The following is a 13914-nucleotide window of genomic DNA, read 5'->3' as shown; positions in this document are numbered from 1 at the left end:
TTTCTGAAAACATTTGAGGCGAGAAATAGGCATTACTGTAACAGAATATTGATTCATATTTGATCAGCGCCTCCTAGTTTGACTGTTTAATCAGAGTTCACGAGTGATTGACAGCTGCTTAGAGATGGCAAGGCTCCAGCTATGACTGGTTGGTTTTGTCTGTGAAATCTCGTAGATGCCATTAGGAGCACCTGAGGACACAGAGGCACATGATTTTGTTTTTTCAGATTACCTGTCTCATGCACCACTGTCAGGATATATATTTTTACCTTTTTATAAAAATAACTTTTTTTAATCACATTTGCTCCAATTCTACCCACTGCTGCTTTAATTATGAAATGAAAAACAGCAACTTTTGTTAAACATGACAGGCCAAATATATGTCCCACTTGAGGATCTAAAACACACCATAATTATACACAAAAAAAATCATTATGTGTCTGACTAACGTGAATTCTTGGCAAGTTGTAGAAAGAAGAAACTGAAAGCAGCTGTGAATGAAGCACAAGGTGGACACCAACATGCAAAAGCCAATGCTGGAGCAACACCACCCTCTATGGACCAGTACTGGTATTACACTCAGTTATTTATTGAGTAAATTCATGAAGTGCACTACTAAACGCAAATATAGAAGAAGCACGATTTTTTTATATATTACACAAGATACACTTTTAAAGACTATTTTTTTGACTTTTCAGTTACTGTGTGCTCTTCATTGTGAGGCATTGAAGGTCAAATCAGCTGACTTTTAGCAGAGGTCAGTGGGAGTGACTATGTAAATCACTGGAGCATCACTCATCTGATTGGGCGCCTTTGTTCTTTCAAATCGAGTTGTCCCCTCTCCTTTATTGGGCCCCTGGGGGAGAAGACATCTTTTACAGTAATGCTGCTCTCCTGCATGGACCTCCAAACTGCTGCAGGGATAATGGAGTAATGATAATATCAGGGAAGATGGCCTGTCAGAGACATGATAGAACAAACAGACTGAGGGAAGAGCTGAGCTGCATGCTGGTTGGTGATGGAGCTGTGGGGAAGACCAGCATGATCATCAGCTACATCTTCAATGGATACAACAGCGAGTACAGACAAACAGCTTTTGATGTTTTCACTGGTGAGTTAGGAGGTTATTATTATTTAATTAAAGGTTAATGTGGCTGCTTGACTCAGAAATTTAAACTGATTTTCTACTTCCAGGTTTGGTTCATGTGAATGGCTTTCCAACTCGTATCAAACTGATAGACACTGCTGGGCAGGTAAATGTTGCACACCACATTGTGATTTCTTTACCAGACCGGTTTCCTCCTCATCTCTCATTATCTGATCTTACAGGAGGAGTTTGGCCATCTTCGCTCTCTGTGCTATGCCCATGTGGACGTCTTCATCCTCTGCTTCAGCCTGGCCAACCCCGTCTCCTTTGAGAACATCACCTCTAAATGGATCCCACAGATCCGAGCCGGCAACCCGTCCTCTCCCATCCTCCTGGTTGGAACTCAGTCAGACCTTTGCCACAACGTGGATGTGCTGATTCATCTGGACCAGCGAGGCACCAAACCAGTGCACTTCAGCCGGGCCAGGAGGCTGGCACGCAGGATCAGAGCTCACGGCTATGTGGAGTGTTCAGCTCTGACACAACACAACCTCAAAGATGTGTTTGACTGTGCTATATTTGCTGCCATCCAGCACAAGCACACCGGCAAAACATATAAAAAGCTCAGCCTGCTCAGACGTTTAAAGACATTTTGTGATTGTGGATGGAGGAAAATCTTCAGATTCATTTGAAGGGGAATCAAAGAGAGTACTCTGCTTACTCTGGACACGATCTGTTTGGTTATTTCTTAAGACAAATCATGCATTTTTATCAAAATATTTCTCTACAGAATGTGAATTGTGCACTAAAACAACATTGACATGAATTGAAATGTGGCAATCTTTATCCATAATTCATTGCATTAAGAAGGCTATGTATTCTGCTCTTTTTTAATCTTCCCTTTTCTTTGTTTTGTGTTGTATTTGTTGTTCATATTTCTGTGTGTATGTGTGTTAAAGGTTTGTAATAAATGTACTACAGTATAACACATATTTAATTGCCAGTTGCTGTTTTTTTGTGAATAATTGCTTTAATTGTTAAATCTGAAAACATACAGTCTGTAGATCCTGCAGTGGAAAGTACTGTCAGTGAAGAAATGGAGGGAAAACACAAAGTGCCGTTTGAGACAAATGGTCACCTGCTGATACTTTGAAGTGCTACTTTACAAGACAAAAGCCATTTAAATCCATCCTCTGTGTGAAAGCTTATGCTGAGGCATGAATACCACAATTACTTTTAAAACAGCCACACACATGGAATTTTCTTTGGTAAAATGATGATCAAAGATGTGTGTTTTTTTTTATTAATTATAGTAAATTTCCCAAAAGGATTTTGATATCAAAAGAAACTATTACTTACAAAAGATAATATTAATTCAAATGTATTGCGACATTTGGAGCCATTTGTTATACCAACTAAGACCAATATATTATCATTTTACACTGTCTGTATCTAATTCATTTGTATGCCTCAAAAGAGCACAAAAACACTAAAGAAATAACATAAGGCCAAACAAATAACATGCATTATATGTGAAGTAATCTTAAATATTTGCTTGTGCTTCTTGCTTTCATCTTGTAATAATCGGTGTTATTTTACTGTGCCTCAGGGCACTATAAATTGAAGCGGTTAAACTGGTTTGATTGCCTATAGGAAAGACTGGGTGTCTCCTGCAACAATTTTTAACAGGCAAGACACCTAAACCCTGCAGCCCTGCAGATCACACACTTTAATAGGCTACTCTATCAAAACGTAAGCACAGTTACAAGCCAAGTATACCTTTCTTTAGGCCTAGAAGGCAAGAATATTTAATTATAGTTTTCTTAAGTATATGTCGATCAAAAGATTAAGTACAATTAGGCCTATAAGCCAAGTTAAACTTTTCTGTATATTTGTCAGTAAGCCAAGTACACTTATTTAGACTTTTCTGTATACTTGTCAGTATAAGCCAAGTATACTTATTTAGACTTTTCTGTACTTATCAGTATAAGCAAAGTATACTTAGACCTTTCTGTGTACTTGTCAGTATGAGCAAAGTATACTTATGTATACTTTTGTTAAGTATATATCTGATAAGTACATAAAATAAACTGAAAGTATACTCTATTATTTTAAGTTTAAAAGAAGTATACTAATAGCACACTTGAATAAACTTCTTTTTGGTAAAGGGGACAAAAGTCATATGATTAGGTTTTATAGCAGTAATGGTTTAAAAGTTAATTTCTTTGGTTGAAAATTGCAAACGACTTCGATCTTGTGAGCACAACAACAACAACATTTTGTAGTCTTGACTCAGCTGATCGGGTCTGTCTTGTTGACTACGTTTCCCATGATGCATCAGCGCGTTACCCTGCTCTGACCCTGTGACTGAAAATAATCTGATCAGCTGATCTGACCTGGCAACAAAATAACGTAGCTAGAGAAGATCTGCACAGGGAGGAGGAGGGCTGAAGAACAAAACAATGACACTGCTCGGACGGACTCAACAACAGTAACACTTTAAAGAGACTTTTTAAGCACGAATAGAGCGGATTTACCCTCCTAGTTTTAAAGTAAAAGAGTCCAGCTGATATCCGAGCTTTATGACATCGGGGGTTTTTGTTGTTGTTGTTGTTGTTAACAGCTGACAGACTGGAGGCTAGCTGCTTGGTTGGCCCGCTAATTACAGCTTTTCTTTGGGGAAAACAAAGTTGAAACTGTCCGTCTAAAACTAGCTAGCTGTAAGCTAAGTATTGCTGCTTGTTTTGCCAAATTATCCACCGAGTTTGCCAGCTAAGCTACTGAGAGTTAGGTTGCCAGATAGCCTGTTGTTAGCATCAACATTTGCACATTCATCCTCTCAGAGAGAGAGCTCATTGTCTCGGTCGCTACTTGCTACCTATATACATCTTTCTGTCTTATTTTACAGTTTTATTTATCTGCTAACCTCACATATAATGCTTGATTGTAATGCTGCAGCTAAATGCTAACTAGTGGTGAAAACATATCTGGTGTAACTCAAGGAGACTGGAGGCTGTTTGTGCTTCATTGCCTCACTGTTAGTTGCACTAAATAACATTATTAAGTGTTTTAAATCCATGCAAAGAAAACTAGTTTGATAAATTTGTATTATTGTCCTATTATAGCCCTCTTACCATGCAGCTGTTTTAAAGTTAGTCATTGCATTTGGTCATTTTCCCTTTGGAGACTGCTGTTTCTGCTTCATTGCCTCACTGTTAGTTGCACTAAATAACATCATTAAGTGTTTGAAATACATGCAGAGAAAGCTAGTTTGATATATTTGTATTTAGAGTTAGTTGTTACAGTCACCAGCCCTGTTACCATGCAGTTGTTTTAAAGTTAGTCAGTGTATTTGGTCATTTTCCCTTTGGAGACTGCTGTTTCTGCTTCATTGCCTCACTGTTAGTTGCACTAAATAACATTATTAAGTGTTTGAAATCCATGCAGAGACAACTAGTTTGATATATTATTGTTGTGAGTTAGTTGTTACAGTCACCAGCCCTCTTACCATGCAGATGTTTTAAAGTTAGTCATTGCATTTGGTCATTTTCCCTTTGTTTCTGCTTCATTGCCTCACTGTTTGTTGCACTAAATAACATTATTAAAACCATTGTAAGTGTTTGAAATCCATGCAGAGAAAACTAGTTTGATATATTTGCATTATTGTCCTATTATAGCCCTGTTACCATGCAGCTGTTTTAAAGTTAGTCATTGTATTTGGTCATTTTCCCTTTGTCAGTATTACCCACATGTTGTATATTTTCCATTAACTGCTATTGGAAAATAGCTGGTACTGTTTGTCAAAAGCTGTTCCCAATAAGCACTGCTTCTGTATTTAAGTGTACCTTGTAAGAAACGATGAGTGGGCATGGCTCATCTTCAGAAAAGGGAGTCAATACCAGCCTAATATGTCAAGAGAGTTATGCCTGTGGTGGCTCTGAGGAGGCTGCATTTGAATGTGATGAATGCAGAAGCTTGCAGTGTGTTCGTTGTGAGCTCGAGCTCCACAGTCAGGAGCGTCTGAAGAACCACGAGCGGGTTCAGATAGGACCTGGGCACGTCCCTTACTGTGACAACTGTAAAGGAGGTAATGGAGACAGTGGCAAACGCCATAGAGCTGTGGTCCGCTGCCAGAACTGCAAAGTTAACTTGTGCCAAGACTGCCAGAAACGCACCCACAGTGGAGGCAACAAGAAGAAACACCAGCTCACATCTTATCCTCCGCCACCCAAACCCGCAGAGGTCATCTCTGTCCAGGCGTCCGTCCCGCCTGCTGTCCAAATAGCCGATGAGACCAAATCTCAAAGAGCAAAACTTCTGGAGAAGATTTACAGTTTTCTCTTGGTTGATGAGAATGAAGAAATGCAGGTGAGTTGTGCAAAAGTCACACTTGTCATTGAACAATCAAAATACCTAAACAAACAAACATTCACTTCTAAACTCTTGTTTTTCCCCAAGCTAAAAGATGAATCTTCATTTGTGAAGAGCCTGAGCTGTAACCCAGACCAGCTGTTGAAGGTGGTGTCCATCTTTGGCAACACAGGAGAGGGCAAATCTCACACCCTGAACCACGCGTTCTTCATGGGCAGGGAAGTGTTCAAGACTTCTCCCACACAAGAGTCCTGCACGGTGGGCGTGTGGGCGGCGTTTGACCCCTTCCGTAAAATAGTAGTCATTGACACTGAGGGGCTGCTTGGGAACAGTTCCAAACAGGGCCAGAGGACCCGTCTCTTGCTCAAGGTGCTCGCCATCTCCGACCTCATCATCTACCGCACCCATGCCGACCGTCTCCATGACGACCTCTTCAAGTTCCTTGGGGATGCCTCGGATGCTTACTTGAAGCATTTCACCAAGGAACTGAAGGCCACGACGGCCCGCTGTGGCCTGGATGTCCCTCTGTCCACCTTGGGCCCTGCGGTGGTCATCTTCCATGAAACTGTCCACACCAAGCTGCTTGGTTCAGGTAAAATATCTCAACGTTTTTGTTACTCAGGTCCCACTTGTAATACGTGGAGTGTTATTACTTCATCTGCTACACATTTGTTAAACAAGTCAAAGCTTTACATATTATTTTACTGGAAAATGTCCATTAAAACAATACATTGTGATTGCATCACCCGAATGTATTGTAGGTCTGCATCACCATAAAGGAAGAGAGGTGGCGCCTTTAAAGTAAACTAACAATAAAGCCTTGCAGATAATTACAGGTTTAGCAAATATTAGCCTACAGCTGACTTTTACATCACTGGACGTAATAATCTGTTTTCCAACTTTTTGTGAAATGTGGAAACACTACTTTTTGGACCAAAAAGAAAAAGGCAAAAATGTCACATATTTTTAGCTGTAGTGAACTTGTAATTATAGTCCAGTTGCTACAACTCATACTTTAAATTACTGTCAACCATTTTCCAAGGCATGCAGTTCACTACAATTTAAATGTTGTCACTGTTTATGAAGGAGAAAAAACACATTCGCAATATGGTAGGCATTGGAGTGTAAAGTGATTTGTATTAAATGTGCTAAAACATGAAGGAACACTTGTTTTAGCCTTCAAGACTCGGGACAACAGATGTAATTTAAATGAGTGAGCTACATGTGTTTGCTCATAGGTTTAATAAGCATGTGTTTTATTGGACTGATGGCTGGTTCTGCAACATTCGTAGTATTTTTCTCTCACATATCTTAATGGGTACGATGATGCAAAGTATTTTAAGAATTGTGTTGTATCTGATGCCAATGCTACTGGATTATCTATTGAAACCTCTCCATCTGTGTCTTGTTTTAGATAAGGCGTCTGAGTCCGTAGATCGGCTGCTGTTGGAGCGCTTCAAGAAGCTTTCCCGTTTCCCAGAGGCCTTCAGCTCTGTCCAGTACTGGGGCACCCAGACTCTCAGCCCCCCGACAGACTTCCGTGGCCTGCAGAATAAACTGGAGCAGCTCCTGGATAACAACGCCACCCGTTCCCCACGCACCCCTGTGGTCATCTTCAAAGCCCTGCAGGTAGGGCTGTATATAGTTTGAAGCTTCCTGCCTGCTTCAGACTGGCTGGTTGTTGTTGTTGTTGTTGTTGTTGTTGTTGTAAAGCCACTGAACTGAATTTATACACAATTTGCTGATAAACTGGTTCCTGGATTCAGGTAAAGATGTATTTAAATCAGCACAGCTCAAGTTTTAAGCTTATACCTGTCATGTTAATGTTTGTAAAAATGCATCTATACTATACTGTATGAAGAGGAGGTGCAACACTTAGTTTTGTCTGGGTCTAGCTAATTTCTGCTGGTCCTTGATTCTCCCACAGGCATTAAGCGAGCGCTTTAATGGGGAAATTGCAGGTGAGCTTGTAGCCCACAGCTGCTTCTTTCCTGACGAGTACTTCACCTGCTCCAGCCAGTGCCTCAGCTGTGGGTCAGTACCTTCCTCCTTTTTTAAAAAATGTGTAACCATTATAATCTCTCCTTCAATCTCTTGCTTTTCAGATTGCTAACCATTCTGACATTTTACTTTTAACCCAGATCTGGCTGCAAGAACAGCATGAACCACTTAGGAGAAGGAGGGTGCCACGAGGCAAAGCTTCGTTGTCGTTATTCTCTTCAGTATGATAATCGCATTTACACCTGCAAGGTAGGTCCAGTTGCTCACCGATATCACTTAGATAGAACTAATCTTTCTCTCTATACCATTGACTGTGTAATTACTAGGGCTGTCCTCAACCAAAGAAATTCTTAGTCGACTTACACTCATAGAATTTTGTCGACTTATCAGTTAGTTGATTTAATCAACAGATCTGTAAAACTGAGTTTCTCCACAAAGAATAACACAAAAGCACCACATTAAATCTTGTGTTTAACAGAGATGTGCTCATATGTTTCTTGGAAATATGTCATTCATCATGAAAAAAGCGTAAAAAACAAATAATCGACTAAAGAAATCTAAGTCAGCTAAGACCAAAACGACTGATTAGTCGATTAATCGACTAAGAAGGGGGCAGCCCTAGTAATTACTCTTGTTCCATGACTGATGAGTATAAAGTTTAAGTAATTGTGTGATGCATCATTTCAGGCTTGCTATGAAGGGGGAAAGGAAGTGATTGTTGTCCCTAAGACCTCAGCTTCCTCAGACTCTCCATGGTTGGGCCTCGCCAAATACGCCTGGTCTGGGTGAGTAACAAAGCTTGGGTTGGGCTTATGTTACCTCTTACATAGCCTAATTTTTAGCTCCAGACTCTGAACTAAAATCAAGTTTTTCTATTCACATTAGCATACAAGTCCCAAGTAATACCTCAGATATTTACCTTTACATTTTCATTTTGTATTTTAAGGTACGTTATTGAATGTCCCGGCTGTGGAGTGATCTATCGTAGCCGTCAATACTGGTATGGGAACCAGGACCCTGTGGATACAGTTGTCCGCACTGAGATCCAGCATGTATGGCCAGGGGTAAGAGAAACAAGCTATTTGATTTATTTATCTGATGTAGATTATATTCCTTTAATTGTCTGTAATCATACAGACCTAGACTTATGTCTAGAGGTAACCATTTATCTACTTAATGTAGTAAAAACCTGTCTGCTTTTTGCAGTCGGATGGCTTTCTAAAGGACAATAGCAATGCAGCGCAGCGTCTCCTAGATGGAGTCAACCTAGTGGCCCAGTCTGTGTCAGAGCTCAGTGTCAAACCTGCCAAGGCCGTCACCTCCTGGCTGACAGATCAGATCGCCCCAACCTACTGGAAACCCAACTCCCTCATCTTGGTGAGTGACACACACAGCCCCACCCGCTGCCACCCGCCACCAACAGCCAAGTCAACACTTTCGTGTCCAGAGCTATGTTTACTGTCTGTGCTGCTCTGTGCCTGTTACACAATATATGTTTGCAGGTCATAAGATAAAAACATAGATAGACTCCGAGTGTGTCCTCTTTCCTGTAGCACTTGGTCAATAACAGCTTCTCTTGTCGTTGTTTTTTTACAAGGTGTGCCATAAGTGTCACACAGTCTTCCAGGACAACGACACCAAGCATCACTGCCGTGCCTGCGGGGAGGGCTTCTGCGACGGCTGCTCTTCCAAAGCTGCGCCCGTCCCTGAGAGAGGCTGGGGTCTTGCCCCTGTCAGAGTCTGTGACGTCTGCTTCGAGCAGAGAGCTTCATACGCAGGTACGCGTATCAACTCTCAACTCTCAATAATGTCAAATGTTCCGAGTCTTTGCTCTTTTGTGTGTTATGCAGCCGTGTAACATTTGGCTTGAGAAAAGGTATTTTCTGTCCGCAGAGTCGCTTGAGGCAGAGCTCGAGGAGGAAGAAGGTGGAACCCTCGCCAGGAAGGTTGGAGAAGCAGTCACCAACACCTTCGGGGTTGTGGTCACTGCTATTGACATCCCACTTGGTGAGTGTGAGCCCAAAACAAAACCTAAAGAGGATTGTTATGTAACAGGAATAAATGACCCAGTAAATGTGAGTGAATGGATACAATGCCCTCTAGTGGCGGAGGCGTAACGTGCTTATTTACAGTAAGAAAGAAAAGCAGTGTTGTTTCTAGTTTGAACACTCAACGATGTTATGCAGGAGTCCAGCAAAGCCGGCCTTATAAGGAATGTGGGATGCCCTAATGGCCTGGTTGTAATAGAGCCTGTTAAACTACCCAAAGCTCACAGGGGCAACTGATTCCCAAACTGCTTTGTGTGTTCTACTGCAGAAGTTCAAATACTGAATTTGCATTTATCTGTTACTTATTCATGCCAATAAAAAATGTTGATGGACTACAAATTTAAAATCCTCCCACACACGCTCGCTACAGAACCTAAAACTACCTTTGACAATCTCTTCAGGACATGTCAGTGCTTCCATGTAGGAGTGCTCTGCTACCTAATGTTTAACATCGCAGTTCGAGAGTTTTGTTTTAGTGCAAAGGTGAAATAGATATGCAGTTACCCTGTTTATTCATTTCTTTTTACGAGACTCCCTGCTGTAAACTCACATTTACTGAGTCAATAATATAAATGTTTTGAGGTTTCCTGACACAACATGCATAAAGATTTTGCATAGACTCATGTGCAATAGTCTGGATCAGTCACTCTCTGCACAAATGTCTGGCATGCACTTTGGTCAAGCGTTTATGAGGAGAACATTTTTTTTATAACAGCCAAAATGACGCTTTTCTGTCAAGATAATCCAAAATGTGTTTTAGATTGAGAAAACTGGCTCTGCTGCACGGGAAGAATTCTCAAAGAGTTGGCATGAATAAATGCTGTACTCACTCAAATACACACCACAAAATCATTGCCCTTATTTTACCTCAAGGTTGTTGTTTCACACGTCTTAACATATTTGGAAAAAATATTTGTTTAATCCAAAGTAGGGCTGCCCCCACTTAGTCGATTATTCAACAATTTCTTTAGTCGATTAGTCGGTTTTATGCTTTTTTCATAACATATTTTCAAGAAACTTAAGAGCACATCTCTGGTAAACAAAAGATTTAAAGTGGTGCTTTTGTTTTATTCTTTGTGGAGAAACTCAGTTTTACAGTTTTAAAGATTCAATTAAATCAACTAATCGATTAGTCAACAAAATCGAGTGTTAGTCGACTAAGAATTTCTTTGGTTGAGGAGCATCCAGAGCAAAAGTAGTAAGATTATTAATGTATATTGGGCTGTAGACCTACTGTATAATGACTGGTAAAGGGCTTGGATGAATATGTGTTGATAACCTGATATCCTGCTGAAAACTTCTCCATATCCATCACCGACCCAAAAATACCTCAGAGCAAGGTCTGATCCAATCACAACAAAATACTTACAGTTTCCAAATTCAAATCTTGTTTCCATGGAAAAATAAGCATGGATAAAGCTAAAGTAAAGCAATGGTAACTGAGAACTGAAGGGTCAACAGTCTAGTATTTTGATTAGAGGAAGTGAATGCACCTCTAAATTAAAGGAATAGCTCAACATTTTGGGAAAAGTACATTTTTGGGGGAGGTTAGCCTACGTGCTGGACTATTTCTTGGCCGGGAGCAGTTGCCAGGCAACCAGCAGAGATTCCAGGAAGTCGTTGCTCCCTGCCAAGAAAATATCCAGGACATAACCCCTCGTAAAAACACAACTTGTCGGTTTTACACTTCCGTTTTTGTACAGATTAAACAAGATATGACGTGTTAATTAGTGAGCTTCGGCTCTTGTAGGCAGACTTAGTTACCTTTGGACAGACATAGATATCATCAACAGTATATCAGGTTATCAATCAGGTTATTCATCTCTGCCCTTTACCAGTACATATAGTGTAGGTGTACAATATCCTTTGGACAGAGCCAGGCTAGATGTATGTGCTAAGGTAATCTATCAGACAGTTTTATATGTGTGTTAGTGTTATTGAATTCCTCAAGCACAAAAGCGAATAAGTATATTTCCCAAAAGGTCGAGCTGTTCCTTTAAATGCCAGCACTATAAAGTTTAAAGTGACTTACTACCATGTGTTTTGCAAATGTAAACCTTATACTATCACTGACATTGTGTATGTGTGTGTATTTATGTTACCTCATAGGCCTTGTGAAAGATGCTGCCCGTCCTGCCTACTGGGTGCCTGACCAGGACATCCTGTCCTGCCACAACTGCCAGCGCGACTTCACTGCCAAGCTGTCCAAGCACCACTGCCGCGCCTGTGGCCAAGGAGTGTGCGACGACTGCTCCCCGGAGCGCCGCTCGGTTCCGTCCCGGGGCTGGGACCACCCGGTGCGTGTGTGCTCCAGCTGCAACCAGAAACCTGGAGAACTTTAACAGGGACGGCCTTCCTTCCTCAGAGCACCGGAGAGAACCACTCACTCACTCAGCTCGCAGTCTGTCACTGCTTTACCTCCGTTAATCTAATGGTTCTGTCTTGTATCTGTGGAAAGGAAGTATTTAGGCATATATATATACATATATAGGACATTTAGCAGAGTTCCTGTGGCCTTTGTAGAACAGCCAGAACATGTGAGTTACTTGACTGAGTGTGAAACCTGCTTTTCCACTCTGATTATTCACAGAGTGAATATTTTGATTGACACAAGTCCCTAATTTTACGTTAAATAAGGCTGTTGAGCTATTTTTCTACTATCAGAAAATATAAAAAAAATGTATCATTTAAAGAATAATAGTTAGTTGAGAACTCTGTGGGGTTGGTGTGATTAGTTTCCAGCGATTCATATTATTGAGCATTGTTTTCTCTGATGTCGCACGTGTAATGGCAAGGAGATATTTTATATCCGTGCAGGTATAACTGCAGGTTCCATTGCATGCTGTATTGCAACATTTTAGTTTTTTGCACTAAGCCTTTTTTTCAGCTGTTATAGGCTGTTGCTTACCGTGGCCAAAAATCCAGATATCCAGATGATCAAGTAGTCTGAGCTGAAATCTACCACAGTAGGTCTAGATTGTGGATATCTGGTGTGCCAAAAATCATTCAGGTCACTGTGTCTGTGCTGGTATAATGTTTATATTTTATCATGTAATTTGTGGTTGTAAGAAGACATATGTTAGAGGAGTGTACATTTGAAACGTTGAAAATTATTTATGTATTGAAGATTTAAAAAAAAAAAAAAGCTTATTAACACTCTGACTTGCATGACAGTCTGAGAGATCCATGGCCTTTTACTTGTTCAGAGGATGGGCTCTGAATAAACCTCACTATCTCTTTTACCAAACGGCAATTTAGTGTGTCCATGTTATAAAATGTTCATGTTTCATGTTTTCTTGACCTTGATTTTAATTGTTTTTCTAAATATTCACAGTTGTTTGGTTGTATGGATATTGAAGAATATCCAAATTTGTCTTCAAACCAGTTTTACATATTACACTCACACCTCCACGTCTCCGTAGGCACAGACTGACAGGATGCAGACTCCTGTGAACACATTTTAGTTGTGTTTAAGCTCTTCACAGCTTGTTTTTTCCGTTATTATTCATCTGTTATTGATATTGTGTATTTTCTTTTTCTGTTTTTTGTTTGACACTAGTTACTGTATGGATATTTATATACTTTTTAGCATCTGTATGCGAACCACTCGTCCTCCAAGTATTGTTTTTTTTCTCTATTGTTTTCGTCTTTAAGCATTACACAGAGAAATTGATGCTTGAATGTGGCAATGACATATTGAACCATATAGTGACTGAGAGCTTTACATCTGGATATCATACAAAGCACAAGGTGATGCCTTTAACACATATGCTTGTATTTTCTTGTTAACAATGAGTGGGGGGAAAAAAGGGTTGTTGTCGATTGTAAGCTTTGTAGATAAAGTGAATTCTTCTTTTGCTCCCAACGTGGAACTTCTTGGTTCTGATGAGAAAATGTTGTTGTCTTGTCTCAAAATAGATTTATCTGTCTGAATGTTGCATCACACACACACACACACACACACCCTCCTCTGAGGTGCTAATATTGCACAGTAAAGAATAGGAAATACATCATGTCAGATTACGTGCACCGGAGTTCATTCCCATGCAAATTTGTGCAGTCTGTTGCTTCAGATATCCTTTTGCATTTTGTGATGTCCATATTTCTTTTCTGATTATATTAGATGCAATCAACACTTCTCACCTCCAGACTACAAATCAAGCAGGAATGATTGATGCATTTAAAACTGTGGGAAACAAAACTTGAAAGCGATGCTGTGTGGATACTAAATTGATGAAAGATTTGCATAAGATTAAAGTTGTATCAGCTCCCATCTGTCAAAAAAACATAATCTGGAATCGCCTCCATGTCTTCAGTGTGTGTTTGTGTGTTTAAAAACCCTCCCTGTGTCAAACCACTTACTTGTACTGTATGTGGGAGGAATAGATCGTGTGCACGCCTGTGTGT

General features: G+C 40.3%; 2 protein-coding genes across 2 annotated transcripts; both read left to right on the top strand.

Moving 5' to 3' along the window:
* Positions 1-248: 248 nt before the first annotated feature.
* Positions 249-2045, top strand: LOC119474611 (rho-related GTP-binding protein RhoV-like). Its single transcript, XM_037746724.1, has 3 exons — positions 249-1111; positions 1195-1253; positions 1330-2045. Exons 1-3 carry the CDS (start codon positions 934-936, stop codon positions 1777-1779), a joined length of 687 nt encoding a protein of 228 aa, XP_037602652.1. The 5' UTR covers positions 249-933; the 3' UTR covers positions 1780-2045.
* A 1446-nt stretch (positions 2046-3491) lies between these two features.
* Positions 3492-13809, top strand: LOC119474417 (zinc finger FYVE domain-containing protein 1-like). The gene is made up of 11 exons (XM_037746444.1): positions 3492-5455; positions 5546-6050; positions 6873-7087; positions 7386-7492; positions 7600-7708; positions 8147-8244; positions 8406-8523; positions 8666-8836; positions 9057-9237; positions 9353-9466; positions 11617-13809. The coding sequence occupies exons 1-11, from the start codon at positions 4946-4948 to the stop codon at positions 11847-11849; spliced, it is 2361 nt and encodes a 786-aa protein (XP_037602372.1). The 5' UTR covers positions 3492-4945; the 3' UTR covers positions 11850-13809.
* The last annotated feature ends 105 nt before the right edge of the window (positions 13810-13914 follow it).

Source organism: Sebastes umbrosus, chromosome 16 (genome assembly GCF_015220745.1).
Source record: "Sebastes umbrosus isolate fSebUmb1 chromosome 16, fSebUmb1.pri, whole genome shotgun sequence".
Lineage (NCBI taxonomy): Eukaryota > Metazoa > Chordata > Actinopteri > Perciformes > Sebastidae > Sebastes > Sebastes umbrosus.
Note: the sequence above shows the minus strand (reverse complement) of the source record. Positions and strands in the feature narration are given on the sequence as shown.